At 43.0% G+C, this 20,364-nt stretch overlaps 1 protein-coding gene across 3 annotated transcripts in view; it reads left to right on the top strand.

The window, feature by feature from the left end:
• plekhh2 (pleckstrin homology domain containing, family H (with MyTH4 domain) member 2) overlaps window positions 1-20,364 on the top strand; it is a 63,883-nt gene that overhangs the window by 11,119 nt on the left and 32,400 nt on the right. For all 3 annotated transcript variants that reach the window (XM_024424540.2, XM_024424539.2, XM_024424538.2), the window contains exon 2: window positions 1,801-1,950. In XM_024424540.2, the coding sequence (XP_024280308.1) occupies window positions 1,828-1,950 (123 nt within the window). In that variant the 5' untranslated portion in view covers window positions 1,801-1,827. The remainder of the gene's footprint in view (window positions 1-1,800; window positions 1,951-20,364) is intronic.

The raw sequence follows: 20,364 nt of genomic DNA, 5'->3' as shown, positions 1-20,364 counted from the left end.
ACTGTGCTCTGCTGTATTGTACTGCACTGTACTCCACTGTGCTCTGCTGTATTGTACTGCACTGTACTCCACTGTGCTCTGCTGTATTGTACTGCACTGTACTCCATTGTGCTCTGCTGTATTGTACACCACTGTACTCCACTGTGCTCTGCTGTATTGTACTGCACTGCACTCCACTGTGCTCTGCTGTACTCTACTGTACTGCACTGTTCTCCACTGTGCTCTGCTGTACTCTACTGTACTGCACTGTACTCCACTGTGCTCTGCTGTACTCTACTGTACTGCACTGTTCTCCACTGTGCTCTGCTGTACTCTACTGTACTGCACTGTACTCCACTGTGCTCTGCTGTATTGTACTGCACTGTTCTCTGCTGTATTGTACTGCACTGTACTCCACTGTGCTCTGCTGTATTGTACTGCACTCCACTGTGCTCTGCTGTATTGTACTGCACTGTACTCCACTGTGCTCTGCTGTACTCTACTGTACTGCACTGTTCTCCACTGTGCTCTGCTGTATTGTACTGCACTGTTCTCTGCTGTATTGTACTGCACTGTGCTCTGCTGTACTCTACTGTACTGCACTGTTCTCCACTGTGCTCTGCTGTACTCTACTGTACTGCACTGTACTCCACTGTGCTCTGCTGTATTGTACTGCACTGTTCTCTGCTGTATTGTACTGCACTGTACTCCACTGTGCTCTGCTGTGTTGTACTGCACTGTACTCCACTGTGCTCTGCTGTATTGTACTGCACTGCACTCCACTGTGCTCTGCTGTATTGTACTGCACTGTTCTCCACTGTGCTCTGCTGTACTCTACTGTACTGCACTGTACTCCACTGTGCTCTGCTGCACTGTAATGTCCAAAGTTGTGAAACATGAGGAGAATGACATTTATTTGCATAATTCATCATTTCTGTGTAGTACAATCAGGCACCCATGATGTAATTTTGTTCCCATAATTCCGTTACCAGGTGTAAATCCACTTCACTTACTGTAGTTCAATAACCAAAATAGATGTTTTCAAACTCAAGATGCCATGTCATAGCTGAATATCTGACCTCCCATTCTTTCTGCAGACATCTGTGAATCTTAATTCAGAGCAGATATTTAACAGTTTTGGGAAAATATGGTCGCATAAAAACCTGAGGGAGATTTTACAATATTTCTCTTACATATGTTCTGTGTTGGACTGTGATGTTATTCCTTTCATAAACTCCTGGTATGTCTGCACCCTGACACAAGGCCATTTTGTTCCTGAACTGTTGCTTGTATAAAATAACAATATGATTGTATGATCACCTCCCACTATATAAGGGACATGTGACCATTTACTCTTGGAGTTCTTCCCTGTGAAACCAGAGATACTGTAGATCTCCCTCGCAGCTGCCTGATTTAAAGAGTTTTCTACTATGCAATTGAATAGTCTCTTCCTTAATCTTTGTATCAAGTTTTTTTTTGTTGTTAAAAGTAGTCCTTTGTTTGGTGTACATTTTAAATTTGAAGAAAAAAAATGGAGTCAAAGTGTAATTCTGTTGGAATTGCCCATACACGTTTCTCTCACATTGCTCTGTTTGACTACCATTTGTGTCCAGTCCAGCCTAGTCAAGCCAAGCCTTGGAACATTTGAGGGGTGCCAGATGGGGAAATACAGTTACAGTTTCAAAACAACAGCTACTCTGTGTCTATCCGTCTCAGCTGCATGCATCTCATCCACCCTCTTATCAGAATTCCCAAGTAACAATACTAAATAGACGTGACCGCACCATTGTCATTCATGTATCTTTCTCTTGTGTTCCACAGGGGCTGGAGGGGGCAGGGACAGGGGCCATGGCAGAGGCAGAGGAGGCTCTGGGACAGGAGGACTGGAAGGAGAAGTGTTTCGTCCTGGAAGCCCTGCTCATGAAGTTTCGGGTGCAGATCATCAAGATCAGAGAGCTAACGGCAGACAAGGTTGGTCCTAAGTAACAAGTTGTATCAAATTAAATGTTAAATGATCCCAAGTAGCCTTACATCCCAGGCTCTCCTATCGGAAGCAAACTAAAGCAAACACACCAGCAGTAACGCATTGGCTAAAGAAGACCGTAACACTCTCAACCCCCCAAAAACAGTCATCTGGAATATCATCCTTTACCATTCCAAGCAGCCAGTCCTTCATCCTTTCTCATTAGCACACTTAACTGACCGTTTCACAGCGTATCTCATGCTGACTGAGCAAAATATTCCATCTCAACCACATTCCCTCATTTGGAGCTGTTATTAACTGTTACTGTTACAGAACAAGGAAGTGGTTTCATCCACGGGTTTCCTCCCACGTTGGAGAGGCACATCCTCTTGCCCGAGGATCTCTGTTCGGAGCCTGACTCTAAATGAACTGCCACCTCTATTAAAGTCAGTCAGACTTGAAGCGTCTGTTGAGTGTCTGCTGTGGGGAAAGGTCAGTTGGGAGAGCTGTTCTTTCCTAGGCTCTCTCTCTCTCTCTCTCTCTCTCTCTCTCTCTCTCTCTCTCTCTCGTACACAAACACACTCTCTCCATCTCTCTCTCTCTTTGTGTTGAAGTGCAGGATCTTCTTAAACACCAGTCCATGTATGGTGTGGAATAGTGTTCTACTATCTAGGTTATGGAGTGGTGGGGTATGGTTTATGTGTGCTTGTGTGTGTGCAGTAATGTAGAACTGTGAGAAAGGTAGAGGGAGAGAGAGCAAGAATGAGGTAGGATGACGAAGACTTGGCTATGTGACAGGCGGCAAGGCTGTGTGTGTGTGTGTGTGTGTGTGTGTGTGTGTGTGTGTGTGTGTGTGTGTCATTCCAGGAAGCCATGACACCCACCATCTCAGAATGTTCTGAAATTGTTTCTATAGTTAGAAACAGATAAGATTAGCATTCCTGCGACATTATTTTGTTGAAATATAATTTAATATCTGAGATTGGTTGGAGCCAAATTGGCCATTTTTAATTCATAGGATTCATATGATAGTCAAATATTTTAACATCTGATTTGGACCAAACTTTTTCTTACAATGAGTAAGACACAAGGAATTCAAAGAAGTTGTAAAAAGCCACCCACGGAAACCCCCCACGTCAAACCAACAGCAACCTCCCAAACCAACAGCAACTAGACCGTATCAATTCTCTATGTCTGACTAGTAGTATGGAGCTGTGGCTCGGAATATTGTTTGTTCATCCTATGTAATGTAGTGAATTTGGTGATGTTTTTTTCCCCCACCTGTTCAGAGAAATTTGTCATTGAGATTGTTAGGTTTATGTCCCATTCTACATGCTGATATTACCAGGTTCTGAGCACTAAATGGTGATGTTCCTGCTATTATGTGTTTGTTTTTTTAAGAACCCCCCCCCCTCAATGTTAAAGGGATAGTGTACCCAAATTAGTTTCCTTCAAATGCGAACGTTTTAGCCTTTATCTAATCTAATTGTATTTGTCACATGCTTCATTAAACAACAGACGGTAACAGTGAAATGCTTACTTACTGGTCCTTTTCCAAAAATGGGGTCACTTAGAAATGTCCTTGTTTTTGAAAGAGAAGCACATTTTTTGTCCATTAAAATAACATAAAATGTATCCAAAATACAGTGTAAACATTGTTAATGTTGTAAATGACTATTGTACCTGGAAACTGCAGATTTAAAAAAACAAAAATTAATATCTACATGGGCGTACAGAGGCCCATTATCAGCAACCATCACTCCTGTGTTCCAATGGTATGTTGTGTTAGCTAATCCAAGTTGATCATTTTAAAAGGATAATTGATCATTAGAAAACCCTTTTGCAATTATGTTAGCACAGCTGAAAACTGTTGTTCTGATTAAAGAAGCAATAAAACTGTCCTTCTTTAGACTAGTTGAGTATCTGGAGCATCAGCATTTGTGGGTTCGATTACAGGCTCAAAATGGCCAGAAACAAATTACTTTCTTCTGAAACTCGTCAGTCTATTCTTGTTCTGAGAAATGAAGGTAATTCCATGCCAGAAATTGCCAAGAAACTGAAGATCTGGTACAATGCTGTGTACTACTCCCTTCACAGAACAGCACAAACTGTCTCTAACCAGAATAAAAATGGAAGTGGGAGGCCCCGGTGCACAACTGAGCAAGAGGACAAGTACATTAGAGTGTCTAGTTTGAGAAACAGACGCCTCACATGTCCTCAACTGACAGCTTCATTAAGTAGTATCCGCAAAACACCAGTCTCAACGTCAACAGTGAAGAGGCGACTCTGGGATGCTGGCCTTCTAGGCAGAGTTGCAAAGAAAAAGTTGTATCTCTGTCCAGTGTCTGTTCTTTTGCCCATCATAATCTTTTATTTTTATTGGCCAGTCTGAGATATGGCTTTTTCTTTGCAGCTCTGCCTACAAGGACATAAACCTATCAACTTCAATGAGTAACTCTTCTGAACAACAGGAAAAAAACATGACCAAATTCACTGAGAATACATTACAGAGGATAAGGAAACAATACTCTGAGCTGCATCTCCATACTACTTGTCAGACAGAGAACTGATACTATATACTTGTTGGGGTGGGATATGCGTGGGGGGGGTCCGTGTTTTTTTTTTGTTGACCATTCCTTATGTCTAACTCATTGTTAGAAAAATGTTAGGAACATTAGGAACACCTGGGTCCAGGTGAAAGCTATGATCCCTTATTTGATGTTGCTTGTTGAATCCACTTTAATCAGTGTAGAGCAGGGTTGCCCAACCCTCTTCCTGGAGATCTACTGTCCTGTGGGTTTTCAGCCCAACCCTCTTCTTGGAGATCTACTGTCCTGTGGGTTTTCAGTGCAACCCTCTTCCTGGAGATCTACTGTCCTGTGGGTTTTCAGTGCAACCCTCTTCCTGGAGATCTACCGTCCTGTGGGTTTTCAGTCCAACCCTAATTTAGCACACCCGATTCTACTAATTAGCCACTCAATAAGACGTTAACTAGCTGAATCAAATATGCTAAATTAAGGTTGAACTGAAAACCTACAGGACAGTAGATCTCCAGGAAGAGGGTTGGGCAGCCCTGGTGTAGATGAAGGGGAGGATGCAGTTTGAAGAATGAATTTTAAATCTTGAGACAATTGAGACATGGGTTGTGTATGTGTGCCATTCAGAGTTTTTTTTTTTTTTTTTTACGGTACAGCCTTATTCTAAAATTGATTAAATAGTTTTTTCCCCTCGTCAATCTACACACAATACCCCATAATGACAAAGCAAAAACAGGTTTTTATTTTTGGGGGAATATTTATAAAAAAATAAAAAACTGAAATTACATTTACATAAGTATTCAGACCCTTTACTCAGTACTTTGTTGAAGCACCTTTGGCAATGATTACAGCCTCAAGTCTTCTTGGGTATGACACTACAAGCTTGGCACACATGTATTTGGGGAGTTTCTCCCATTCTTCTCTGCAGATCCTCTCAAGGTCTGTCAGGTTGGATGGGGAACGTGGCTGCACAGCTATTTTCAGGTCTCTTCAGAGATGTTAGATCCGGTTTAAGTCCGGGCTCTGGCTGGGCCACTCAAGGACATTCAGAGACTTGTCCCAAAGCTACTTCTGCATTGTCTTGGCTGTGTGCTTAGGGTCGTTGTCCTGTTGGAAGGTGAACCTTCGCCCCAGTCAGAGGTCCTGAGCGCTCTGGAGCCGGGTTTTCAAGGGTCTCTGTACTTTGCTCCGTTCATCTTTCCCTCGATCCTGACTGGTCTCCCAGTCCCTGCCGCTAAAAAACGTCCCTGCAGCATGATGCTGTCATCACCATGCTTCACCGTAGGAATGGTGCCAGGTTTCCTCCCGACGCTTGGAATTCAGGCCTCAGTTTGTCCGGGCGGCCAGCTCTAGGAAGAGTCTTGTTAGTTCCAAACTTCTTCCATTTAAGAATGATGGAGGCCACTGTGCTCTTGGGGACCTTCAATGCTGCAGAAATGTTTTGGTACCCTTCCCCAGATCTGTGTCTCGACACAATCCTGTCTCGGATCTCTAAGGACAATTCCTTCGACCTCAGGGCTTGGTTTTTGCTCTGACACTGTCAACTGTGGGACCTTATATAGACAGATGTGTGCTTTTCCAAATCATGTCCAATCAATTTAATTTACCACAGGTGGACTCCAATCAAGTTGTAGAAACATCTCAAGGATGACAAATGGATGGAAACAGGATGCACCTGAGCTCAATTTCGAGTCTCATAGCAAAGGGACTAAATACTTATGTAAATAAGGACTCTGTTTTTTTTATTTGAAAAAATTCTAAAAACCTGTTTTCGCTTTGTCATTATGGGGTATTGTGTGTAGATTGATGAGGAAAACATTTAATCTAATCCATTTTAGAATAAGGCTGTAACTTAGCAAAATGTGGGAAAAGGGAAGGGGTCTGAATACTTTCCGAATGCACTGTAAGTGCCTTTTGAACTGGGAATGGTAGTAGCTGCCAGGCCCACTGGTTTGAGTGTGGGTTTTTCACGCTCAACAGTTTCCCGTGTGTATCAAGAATGGTCCACCACCCAAAGGACATCCAGCCAACTTGACACAACTGTGGGAAGCGTTGGAGTCGACATGGGCCAGCATCCCTGTGGAACGCTTTTGACACCTTGTAGAGTCCACGCCCTGACGAAATGAGGCTGTTCTGAGGGCAAAAGAGGGTGCAACTCAATATTAGGACACTCAGTAGGACACACACTACTATTAGGACACACACTACTTATTGAATAACCTGTCAATTAAAATGGCCAATTTGGATGCAATCTATTTGCTTCATTTCTCAGAGATCAAATGATATTTCAACAAAATAATGTTGAAGGAATGCTAGCCAATCTTATCCGTTTCTAAGAACAGAAACTATTTCAGAACAATCTGAGATGGTGGGTGTCGAAATTCTCTTTCTTATGCTTTTGAGGTGGAACGACCCAGAGAGATACAGAGTGAGCGAAAGAGAGAGACGGCCCAAGCCATGGTCTGGTCTGGCCTGCATGGTGGGGTGGGCCAGCTTGGCCCCTGTAGTTCGCTGGCCTAGTTCTGAGGCCTGAGGTCTCCAGGGAGGCCTGATTAGAGGTTAATGTAAACAGCAGCCTGACCACAGGGCTCCATCATGCAATGCATTCTGGGATGCCACTGACTTTTTATTGAATTACAGTTACCGCTCAGTTGTTGAGCCAAACAATCTTTAGGAAAATGATTGTGCTTTTGTTTAGGCCTATGGTGTATTGAAGTTGATTGGGTGCATTTTGAACAATTTAACTATTTGAAAGAATGATATCTTTCCCATATTTCATCATTAACCATGTAATATACAGTGGCCTGCGAAAGTATTCACCCCCTTGGCATTTTTCCTATTTTGTTGCCTTACAACCTGGAATTAAAATTAAGGGGGGTTTGTATCATTTGATTTACACAACATGCCTACCACTTTGAAGATGCTTTGTGACATTTTTTAAGATTTATAAGATTTTTAGTGAAAACAGACAAGAAATAAAAAGGTTCAAAAAAAGAACATTTTAACCTTCATAACTATTCACCCCCCCCAAAGTCAATACTTTGTAGAGCCACCTTTTGCAGCAATTACAGCTGCAAGTTTCTTGGGCTATGTCTCTATAAGCTTGGCACATCTAACCACTGGGATTTTTGCCCATTCTTCAAGGCAAAACTGCTCCAGCTCCTTCAAGTTGGATGCGTCCTGGTGATGTACAGCAATTTTAAGTGATACCACAGATTCTCAATTGGATTGAGGTCTGGGCTTTGACTAGGCCATTCCAAGACATTTAAATGTTTCCCCTTAAACCACTTGAGTGTTGCTTTAGCAGTATGCTTAGGGTCATAGTCCTGCTGGAAGGTGAAACTCCGTCCCAGTCTCAAATCTCTGGAAGACAAACAGGTTTCCCTCAAGATTTTCCCTGTATTTAGCGCCATCCATCATTCCTTCAATTCTGACCAGTTTCCCAGTCCCTGCCGATGAAAAACATCCACATAGCATGATGCTGCCACCACGATGCTTCCCTTTGGGCATGGTGTTCTCGGGGTGATGAGAGGTGTTGGGTTAATGCCAGACATAGTGTTTTCCTTGATTGCCAAAAGCTCAATTTTAGTCTCATCTGATCAGAGTACCTTCATATGTTTGGGGAGTCTCCCACATGCCTTTTGGCGAACACCAAATGCGTTTGCTTATTTTTTTCTTGAAGCAATGACTTTTTTTCTGGACACTCTTCTGTAAAGCCCAGCTCTGTGGAGTGTATGGCTTAAAGTGGTCCTATGGACAGAAACTCCAATCTCCATTGTGGAGCTTTGCAGCTCCTTCAGGGTTATCTTTGGTCTCTTTGTTGCCTCTTTGATTAATGCCCTCCTTGCCTGTTCCATGAGTTTTGGTGGGCGACCCTCTCTTGGCAGGTTTGTTGTGATGCCATATTCTTTCCATTTTTTAATAATGGTTTTAATGGTGCTCTGTGGGATGTTCAAAGTTTCTGATACTTTTTTTATAATCCAACCCTGATCTGTACTTCTCCACAACTTTGTCCCTGACCTATATGGAGAGCTCCTTGGTCTTCATTCATACCCCTTGCTTAGTGGTGTTGCAGACTCTGGGGGCCTTTCAGAACAGGTGTAGATCATGTGACAGATCATGTGACACTTATATTGCACACAGGTGGACTTTACTTAACTAATTATGTGACTTCTGAAGGTAATTGGTTGCACCAGATCTTATTTAGGAGCTTCATAACACCACTTTTCCATTAGATTATTTTTTTGAAGTTATTTTTTTCACTTCACCAATTTGGACTATTTTGTGTATGTCCATTACATGAAATCCTAATAAAAATCAATTTAAATTACAGGTTGTTAATGCAACAAAATATGAAAAACGCCAAGGGGGATGAATACTTTTGCAAGGCACTGTATATGTAATGTAGGCCTCATAACAATGTAGGCCTTATAACTTCTTAATTGTAAATACGATTTTTTACTGACTTGCCTAGTTAAGTAAAGGTTAAATAAAAATGTAAAATGAAAACACCATAAACGTACGCCAGGGTTCAGGGGTAGGGTTGAATATCGGATAACAGGTTAACGAGATATACCAATATTTTCCCGCCCAAACCCACTCCCTTTTCCCCGGGATAAATAACAGCGAGAAACTGGTAAATTACAATAAATTATTTCTATGAACAGCATAATGTGAAATGGAACTGTTAAATTATATAAAATGTCTAAATCTGGCTTCTCTACAGCCTTCTTTTTGCATGATCAATCATCAACGCTGAGGGCGGGACAGACAGCTTATCTCAGGCGGAGCGCAGTTCACAATGCATGTTTCATCTCGTGTTTTTTTCTTGTGACAGGTACGCCTATATTTGCTGCAAGTACTTTTTTTTCTTCTCCACTCGAATATAGTTGCTTTAAATCAGTGCATACGGTATTTGGTATTTTATTAGGGGGTCCACACAAAACATGACATAATACAGAACATTAATAGACAAGAACAGCTCAAGGACAAAACTACGTAGATTTACTGGAGCACGCTCTCGCAGTCTCTCTCTCTCTCCAACAATTCCATTCCAACAATTCCATTCAGAATAGATCATCCTTTTCATATAGATGTCCTAGCCTACCCCTTTCAGGTAATTCATTCAATGCGGTATTAGCCATATATCGAATGAATGATGGGCTATGCATAGGTGTATAGCCTCTGTCTCTTGTGCAATATGCACCTGTGCACCGCTGGCCTTAAAAAAAATGCTCCTTAGCTCTTAGTCCCACGACAAGCTAGACGAGAATAGTTTGCTGGAATTTGTTTGTGTGCCTTTTATTATATCCTACTAAAAGGCTATTCGAAAAAGGATGCAAGCTCTTGTTTTCAGCAGCCAGTAGAACTCATAGGGAGAAGAGCAAATGCGTGATGGCTGTGTCAGTTATTTATTTAGACCCGTCACCCATAACCATGCAATCTTCGTGAAGAGAAGTGAAAGCCATCTGCATCTGGTTCTAGTCCTAGTCCTTAATTATTCACGCATGTCATTACGACGATGAAAATGAGGACCACGAAACTTATTTCATTTAACTGTTAAAAGCGATGTCGCACAGTAGGGGAAATATTATGAAAGGTGCCGTAGATATGCGTCAGCCTACTAATTATACAAATGTAAAATAGGCCCTATTATATTTCCAAATGAAATCAAATTTTCTAGCCTTATAATTGTAACTTTGTAGGCGCATGTCCTGCACCATCTTTGCATGTTCTCTCCCAGCTTGATGGTTTGGACGAGGTAGTAATTTCAGTCATATAATACAGTACAGTAATACAGTCCACCTTCAAATAGATTAGCCTACTGGAGTTTGTATCATTTATTTACCCAAGAGAGCATAGCTACATCTATGGGCTTCTATGTTTTTCTGTTGTATCTTGTGTGTGAAGTGTGGTAGCCTATATATTATAGGCAATGTAGGCCTATTGGATAATGGCACAATCATTTGGGCTTTTTTGGGCTTGGACTCATAAAACATATTTAAATGTATGGCTCAGGTAGCATCAGGCTTGAATTTTCAAGCTGACAAAAGCTCAAATCAAAACCCAGATATATTTATATGCTTTAGAATGACACTTGGTTTTGGTGGGAAATACTGGGTTACCCGGGGGGGGAAAGTGATTTATTCTCGGGATGGAACATTTGTAAATTATCAGGGAAATATTCAATCAGCCCTAGTCAGGGCTGACAGGTCACTCTCACTAGTAGAGTCTGACCTCATTATCCTCCTTCCTTCCCTCTGTGGTCTGGCCCTGAGTGGAGTCAGCCTGGTTTTCCTCCTGTGACCTTTGACCTCAGTCCTACTGGATTTCCTACTGTGGCGAGATGAGCTCATCAAGTGAAAATCCCCATGCAGTCATCCCAGTGTGTTTTTGTTCCTCTGTACTGGGCTCGCGGTGCGTCAGCGCCTGTTGTTTTAAACCATGCATCAGTGTGTGGGGGTGCACGTATACCTCAAAGAATCTCATTAATCTCCCACTTTCTCATCTGTTTGGTGAATTGCAGGCACCTAAATGGTGTGTATGTGTGTGTGTGTGTGTGTGTGTGTGGCTCTGCATTTTTATATTTAGCAGACACTCTTATCCAGAGTGACTTACAGGAACAATTAGGGTTAAATGCCTTTTCACCTTTTCCGACCTTTTCACCTTGTCAGCTCAGAGACTCTTATCCTGTGACCTTTCGGCTCTAACCGCTAGACAACCTGCCACCAGGTTGTGTGGGGGGGGGTGAGCTAGTTTGCTGAGTGGGCAGTGCAGTATTATTGTGACCCATGCCGAAGGTGTGTTTCTTTTTGTGGTACAGTGCTCTACAGTTGTGTTAGCGAGACGCGAGTAGAGTTGAGCTTTTCTCTCGTTAATAGAGGACTTGAGATCCGGAGTGGTGTGCTGGGTAGGTGAAACGAGATGAAGCATCAAGATAAAGAAAGACCACCAACCACACTGATGTCATCACCGCTACCAGAAAGCTCTGAGTATCTCACTAAGGGAATAGAGAGAAGGTACAAATTTGTAGGAAAACCTGGGACGTTGGTCAAGTAGTAGAGAGTGAAGGTAAAGAAAGAGGGAACGGAGAGACGGAGTAGAAATAAACGCTCTTGTAATCATTTGGCGGCCCAGGGGAGGAAATTCCTGGGTTTGTAAACAGAGAGCGTGTTGCACAGGAAGTGACCGAGGCAGAGAGAGAGACAGTCTACACTTCTCCATGTTTGGAACGATGGAAGGATGTGGGTCACAACTAGTTTTTCTCTCTCTGTCTCTCTCTCTCAGCCTCCCACACTTACGTTTTCTTCTCACTCTATTTTGACTCAACTTTCCCTCACTCTCTCCCTTCTCTCACTCTCTGTAATGGTTTCCTTTCACCCACACCTTGCCTGTGGTATTTTGGGGAGGTAGTGGAAGGCTAGGTGGGGCGTTGGTTTTGGCCCCTGAACTAGCCAGCTGGAACAGTGGTCCACACAGCTCATACTGGAGACAAAGAGACCATGTGTGTTTTATTTTCCCAGGATGCTGCTTTGCACCCTCTCTCCCTACCCCCTTCAGTCTCTCTCGCTCTCCGCTTCTCTCTTGCTCCCTCTCTGTCCCAGACTATTTTCCTCTCATTCTTTCGCTCTCTGTCTCCTATACTCAGTCTCACTCTCACTCACAGGCCCTTTTAATACTACTCGTGCTGTCGCCTTTTTACTGAGTAAGTCCACTCACCACTACAGTAGAACCCTGAGCAGTAGAGTCGACACAGAAAGGGAGGATGAAGTATTTGGGACCTGGACGTTCAGTGGCCTATTTTTATGGTCCAGATCCCCCCACACACACACACACACATGTTAAAAGACAGGAACCACATTTGGGGTGGAGAAATGTGCTCTGGTTTTAGCGTTCCCCCCACTTCCTGCCTTTCACTCCCAGATTGATTCCACATTTATGTGGGTGGTGGCCTCCTGTGGGGGTGTTGGGGTTAAATGTCACGTGGACCAATCATCTCTCTGACAAGGGCATGTCAATCACACGCAAGGCTGTGAAGTAAGTAGAGTGGACCACCATAGTTTTACCTTACCGATGGCCAGACTGTTGTACTTACAGTAGGATGGCAATAGCATCCGCAAACTCAGTGGCAAAAGAGTAGTCTGTTATCGTAGGCACACACATTCACACGCACACACATATAAACAAACATGCACACGCACTAACACAAACACTCAGAGAGAAAAGCCAGTTGTATCTCTTTAGTAAGACTGTGCTGCCTCTCCACACCCCCTGCAGTGTTCACACAGACATATGCTTCCGATTTCAGAGCAGGCCCAGCCGCCACCAATCTCAAGATGGGATTCCGCCTACGTCTCTAACCTTGAGATATTTGCTTGGTTCTCCACCGGTTTCCTCCCCATGACGTGTGTGTGTGTGTGTGTGTGTGCGTGTCTATGCATGTGTGTATGTCTATGCATGTGTGTGTGTGTGTGTGTGTGCTCGAATGTGTGCGTGTGCAGGCATATACTGCATGTGAGCACGGGCGAATATATGAGCGTGTGTGTGCAAGTGTGTTTGTGTGAGCATATGACGTGTGTGTTTGTAGGTGACTCAAAGGGGCTCTGTGTCTGCTGTAATCACTGAGATGTGTGTGAGGGCTACAGTTCCATCCCTTCAGCACAAGTCTCCCTCTCACCAGTAGTCAAGTGTCTGCTGTGTGGAAGGACTCTATATCTGATGGAGCCACTGCACGGAAATCAGTTATTACCATTGCTTTACTGTAGTGTTCAGCTGCTGTAATGTTGAGCTACTGCGGAGTAAATATATAGGCCTGGTGTCTACAGAGGGAGGCTTTGTGAGCTGGTTAGGCTGTGGATGGAGGGTTGTGTGTGTGTGTGTGTGTGTGTGAGTGGGGAGGGTGTGTGGGGTGCTGGTTGGCTGGCCACAATGAGGCAGGCCCGGAATTCCAGGAATGGTAGGCAAACTGGAGTTTGGATCCAGTGAGGATGTAGAAGGGTGGAATGATGGAGAGATGTTAGGGGTTATGTGCATTGACATGGCTTCTGTTGAGTCCTTTTTTGAGTGTGTGTTTCAAGTGTGTAAACATTGTGTGTTCATGTTATTTCGACGTTGTCATTCTAGCTGTCTGACTGGGAGTTTATTTCAGGGACTTGGTAATGGACCATAACACAGATTACCACAGTGTAAATTCCAGTAACAAAGTCCCATTAGAGCTGCTCAGGAAATGATGGACAGTGATGTATCCTTACACACAAGTGTGTGTGTGTGTGTGCGTACAGTACAGCTGTACTCGCTATATGGCCTGGGCACATCAAATTAGGTGTCAATCAAATGAAAGCTAAGATTATTTTTTTTTTTAAGGCATATATAAATTCTTCAACCATGTTCCATCCTACAGAAATCTGTAACAGACTGACTGCAACTGAATTGACTACAATGGGGAGTCATAGTAGTCACAAACCAAAGTGGGTTCACCTGCTACCAGTGTTGTAGGAGTCCGGTCTCAAGACCACTTTTGAGGGTCTTGTCTGGGAGCCAGGCGTGTTGTGGCAGCCCAACCAACCCACAGAGAAAAGGAGTCCCCATCGTATGTTCGAGTCTAGGGTGAGATGGTGGGTGGAAGAGCACGCTTGTTTAAAATGGAAAAGCGTCACAGTAGCTTTTTGGAAAAAGAAGAACCTCAAGACGAAGCAGCTGCGTTATAAGTGGGATGCCTTGTTGAGCGCTACATCCCAAAGGGTTCGTTCTGATTGTACAGAGATTGTGACAGCCAGTTAAATGGTGTCCCTTGAGAAGCCCAGAACAAGATTTATCACAGGAGAGGTGCAGTATTATCATAAGGAGACGTATACTTGGAGTACAGTGGAGGAATGGACGGGGAAAAGAGAGGCAGAGGAGGTCTAAGAGAGAGAGGGAGGAAGAGAGAGTGAGCTTGAGTCGGTTAAAAATGGTGGGGGAAAAAGGTAGATGTTTGTTAAAGAGGAATGGTAGAAAGTGTAAACTGAGTGAGTGAAGACAGGAGGAGAAATGGAAGTGAATGATGTTTAAGTATTGGACGTGGTAGGTGTGAGGAAGTTCTCGAGCCCGAGGCTTGTACCGAGGGTCAGGATAAAGATGAGCCAGTGACAGTAGGAGTGAGGTTTTTGGAAAAAGTGGACCCTTGGCTTTTGGCTGATCCATTTGTGGTTTCAGGGTGGGTGAAAACAAAGTTGGGTGCTGTGGAATCGCTGAGGGTAACCAGAAGTGGTCTTGTAATAATTGTTTGTGTTTCTGCTGGTCAGAGGAAGAAGGCGCTCTGCATTAAACGAATGCGGGCAAGAAATGTGAATTGTTTTGCGCTCAAGAAAATGGCGCCATTGAAAGAAGTGATTACTGGGGTAGCAGTAAATGTAGAAGTTGACCAACTGAAGGGGAAGATTGCCTGTGTTTGTTTTGCTCGTTGTTTGGTGTGGAGCAGACAGGGTGGCGTGAGTGGTGAAACAGAAGAGTCATTGTCTGTTCTTTTGAGTTTTGATGTTCTTAGGATATATAAGTTATCCTGTATGAGCTTTTGTGCCGAATACGTTACATTGTTACAGGTGTCAAGCTTATGGGCATGTGGCAGCAGTGTGTAGGAGGGAGGTTCCTAGGTGTGAGAAGTGTGCAGAAGGGCATGAGACAAAGGAATGTGTAGCATTGGGGAAAGTAGTGGTATGTGTTAATTGTAGAGGTGCCCATGTGGCTGGTGATCAGAAATGTTCTGTGTGAGAGAGGCAGGTTGAGATTTCCACGGTTAGAGTAGTGCAGAAGTTGTCATATGCTGATGCAGTGAATTTAAAAATAATAATAATTGTACCTTTTTATTTAGGCAAGTCAGTTAAGAACAAATTCTTATTTACAATGACAGCCTACCAAAAGGCAAAAGGCCTCCTGCGGGGAAGGGGGCCTGGGAATAAAAATAAATAAATACAATATTTATTTGACCTTTTATTTAACTAGGCAAGTCAGTTAAGAACAAATTCTTATTTTCAATGACGGCCTAGGAACAGTGGGTTAACTGCCTGTTCAGGGGCAGAACGACAGATTTGTACCTTGTCAGCTCGGGGGTTTGAAATTGCAACCTTCCGGTTACTAGTCCAACGCTCTAACCACTAGGCTACCCTGACGCCCCAAAATACAGTGCCTTGCGAAAGTATTCGGCCCCCTTAAACTTTGCGACCTTTTGCCACATTTCAGGCTTCAAACATAAAGATATAAAACTGTATTTTTTTGTGAAGAATCAACAACAAGTGGGACACAATCATGAAGTGGAACGACATTTATTGGATATTTCAAACTTTTTTAACAAATCAAAAACTGAAAAATTGGGCGTGCAAAATTATTCAGCCCCTTTACTTTCAGTGCAGCAAACTCTCTCCAGAAGTTCAGTGAGGATCTCTGAATGATCCAATGTTGACCTAAATGACTAATGATGATAAATACAATCCACCTGTGTGTAATCAAGTCTCTGTATAAATGCACCTGCACTGTGATAGTCTCAGAGGTCCGTTAAAAGCGCAGAGAGCATCATGAAGAACAAGGAACACACCAGGCAGGTCCGAGATACTGTTGTGAAGAAGTTTAAAGCCGGATTTGGATACAAAAAGATTTCCCAAGCTTTAAACATCCCAAGGAGCACTGTGCAAGCGATAATATTGAAATGGAAGGAGTATCAGACCACTGCAAATCTACCAAGACCTGGCCGTCCCTCTAAACTTTCAGCTCATACAAGGAGAAGACTGATCAGAGATGCAGCCAAGAGGCCCATGATCACTCTGGATGAACTGCAGAGATCTACAGCTGAGGTGGGAGACTCTGTCCATAGGACAACAATCAGTCGTATATTGCACAAATCTGGCCTTTATGGAAGAGTGGCAAGAAGAAAGCCATTTCTTAAAGATATCCATAAAAAATGTCATTTAAAGTTTGCCACAAGCCACCTGGGAGACACACCAAACATGTGGAAGAAGGTGCTCTGGTCAGATGAAACCAAAATTGAACTTTTTAGCAACAATGCAAAACGTTATGTTTGGCGTAAAAGCAACACAGCTCATCACCCTGAACACACCATCCCCACTGTCAAGCATGGTGGTGGCAGCATCATGGTTTGGGCCTGCTTTTCTTCAGCAGGGACAGGGAAGATGGTTAAAATTGATGGGAAGATGGATGGAGCCAAATACAGGACCATTCTGGAAGAAAACCTGATGGAGTCTGCAAAAGACCTGAGACTGGGACGGAGATTTGTCTTCCAACAAGACAATGATCCAAAACATAAAGCAAAATCTACAATGGAATGGTTCAAAAATAAACATATCCAGGTGTTAGAATGGCCAAGTCAAAGTCCAGACCTGAATCCAATCGAGAATCTGTGGAAAGAAATGAAAACTGCTGTTCACAAATGCTCTCCATCCAACCTCACTGAGCTCGAGCTGTTTTGCAAGGAGGAATGGGAAAAAAATTCAGTCTCTCGATGTGCAAAACTGATAGAGACATACCCCAAGCGACTTATAGCTGTAATCACAGCAAAAGGTGGCGCTACAAAGTATTAACTTAAGGGGGCTGAATAATTTTGCACGCCCAATTTTTCAGTTTTTGATTTGTTAAAAAAGTTTGAAATATCCAATAAATGTCGTTCCACTTCATGATTGTGTCCCACTTGTTGTTGATTCTTCACAAAAAAATACAGTTTTATATCTTTATGTTTGAAGCCTGAAATGTGGCAAAAGGTCGCAAAGTTCAAGGGGGCCGAATACTTTCGCAAGGCACTGTATATATATATATATTAAATATAAATATAGGTCAAAACACACATCACAACAATAGAGACAACACAACACTACATAAAGAGAGACCTAAGACTGCAACATAGCAAGGCAGCAACACATGAAAACACAGCATGGTGGCAACATAAGAACAACATGGTAGCAGCACAACATGGTAGCAGCACAAAATATGGTACAAACATTATTAGGCACAGTCAACAGCACAAAGGGCAAGAAGGTAAAGACAACAATACATAACACAAAGCAGCCACAACTGTCAGTAAGAGTGTCCATGATTGAGTCTTTGAATGAAGAGATTGAGATAAAACTGTCCAGTTTATTGAAGAAAGTAGAGGAAGATGGGTCAAGGGGGAGGGATCCTGAGAGGAGTGGTGTGAGAAGTATATCTGTACCAGTACAGAGGGATAAACCAACAAGTGATAGATGTTTCAATAAGATTGGATTTTTAGCATTTATAGCAATGGTTATCAACTGTACTGCAGGGATGGAACATAGATCGCAGAAAATGTAGGTTGTGGTGGCAGCAGCAGAGAGATGTTTGGGTGTGCGAGACTTGACATCAGAATAGTTACAGGGTGTGTTGAGTGGTGGTGTCCCTTCCTTTCAGGTTGTTGGCCTGTGGTAGGTCTACGTAGATTTAAATAGTGGAGTAGGATGGTTTCTAATCTTTACAGGAAAATGCCACGGGCATTATCTGATGTGTGGAGACATTTCACTGCAACTAATGTAGAAGGAAATGCTGTGCACCTTTGCAAATACTGCGCCAAATCCTATGTGAAGAATGCAAAGACGCAGAATCATCTGGCCAAGTGCATAAAGTTCCCTCAGCGCTCACAACAAGCAACCTCTGACAAAAGTCCCTCTACTTCTATCAGAAGTTTTTTTGACTCAATGGAGGAACGTAGTCAGAGAAATGCTGATGAATGTCCTGCTCGAGCTGTGCATGCAACTGGTTCACCTCTGATGCTCACAGGCAATGTGTATTGGAAGAGATTTCTGAATGTTCTTCTCCCAGCATACACCCCTCCAACCAGTCATGCTTTATCTACTCATTTGCAGGATGCAGAGTTCAATAGAGTTCAAGTGAAGGTCAAGCAAATCATAGAGAAAGCAGACTGTATTGGAATCATCTGATGAGTGGTCGAATGTTTCGTGAGCAAGGAATAATTAACTACATCATCTCCACCCCTCAACCAGTACTCTACAAGAGCACAGACACAAGGGACAACAGACACACCGGTCTCTACATTGCAGATGAGCTGAAGGCAGTCATCAATTACCTTGGGCAACAGAAGGTATTTGCACTGGTGACAGACAATGTTGCGAACATGAAGGCTGCTTGGTCTAAAGTGGAGGAGTCCTACCCTCACATCACACCCATTGGCTGTGCTGCTCATGCCTTGAATCTGCTCCTCAAGGACATCATGCAACTGAAAATAATGGATACACTCTACAATAGAGCCAATGAAATGGTTAGGTTTGTGAAGGGTCATCAAGTTATAGCAGCAATTTACCTCACCAAGCAAAGTGAGAAGAATAAGAGCATCACATTGAAGCTGACCAGCTGTCATGTTTGACAGTCTCCTGGAGTCTCTCCAAGAAATGGCCATATCACAGTCTGCCCCATCAAGAGGATCCTTCTGGATGATGTATTTTGGGAGAGAGTGGTAAGCAGCCTGAAACTCCTGAAACCTATAGCAGTAGCCATTGCACAGATTGAGGGAGACAATGCCAACCTGTCTGATGTTCAGACTTACACGCCGCAGCGTACATGTTGGACACCAAGTATGCTGGCAAGATCATCCTGTCTGGTGCAGAGATCAACAAGGCCTATGGTATCATCACTACCGTGTCTCGCCACGTTGGCCTGGGTGAGGGCAAGGTTCTTGGCAGTCTGGCGAAGTACACTCCCAAGCAAGGGCTTTGGGATGGAGATGCAATTTGGCAGTCATGCCAACATATCTCATCAGCCACCTGGTAGAAGGGACTTTGTGGATCTGAGGCTCTTTCCCCTGTTTCCTTCATCATCCTCCAAATCCCACCAACATCAGCCCCCTCAGAGCGCAACTGGTCCTTGTTTGGGAACACACACACCAAAGCACGCAACAGGCTGACCAATACAAGGTTGAAAAATTGATGGCCATCCGGGCTAATTTGAGGCTTTTTGAGCGTGACAATGAGCCATCCTCAACAAGGTTGGAAAGTGACAGTGAAGATGAGGCCTCAGAGTCCGTTGTTTAAGAGGTGGACATTGAGGAGGTCCAGGGAGAAGACATAGAAGCCTGAGAGGGAGACAACCAAAGCTTTAGTTTCTAGACTATCATATTGCAGATGTATGTTGAAAACATTTTTGAGAGTTGCGATGGATCATTGGGGCTCATTCAATATTCTCTTTCTTTTGTTGTTCAGTGAAATCATCCCATGTGAAGAGTCAACTCATTTAATTAAAGATCAATTCATAAATAATTATTAACTTTTTTTTATTTTGGAACGATTTAATCATTTGCAATTATCTACTTATGATAAGGTAAAATGTTTATATTTGTCTCCATATGATATGGTAAATATATATAATGCAAATAAAATCTACATTTAAATGGTATTAATATTCATTTGCATATATTTCCGCTAATTCCCTTATATTCCCGTTAATTCCCACGGAAATTTCAACCTCTGAATATTCCCCAAAATGTACAACCCTAAGTATAATAGAGAAATCATGCACAGAGTAGCCTACACAATCGCAAAGCACGTGAAATATATTCAAATGCGTTCAGCACACACAGTCTAGTTTCAGCGGCATGTCATCTGCTGGCAGCAATAGTGTTTGTCGAATTTAGCAGCTCACAGAAGAATCACATCGGTAGGAAAGACGTTTCACCCTATGATATCTACCAGTAAATGCTAACTAAGGCAACAATGGCTATGGTATTGAAACCAGGTATTGAAAAATATTAGTCCTTAGTCTTGGCTAGTAGTCTATTTGAAATGTGCAATCCAGTCATCATGCCCTGTTTGCATGAACATTTCTAAAGGCTTTCCCAAAAAACCTTCCCAATGAAATGTTGACTGAAAATGTAGG

The sequence above is a fragment of the Oncorhynchus tshawytscha genome, linkage group LG06 (genome assembly GCF_018296145.1).
Source record: "Oncorhynchus tshawytscha isolate Ot180627B linkage group LG06, Otsh_v2.0, whole genome shotgun sequence".
Lineage (NCBI taxonomy): Eukaryota > Metazoa > Chordata > Actinopteri > Salmoniformes > Salmonidae > Oncorhynchus > Oncorhynchus tshawytscha.
This window is presented reverse-complemented; position numbering and strand designations above follow the sequence as displayed.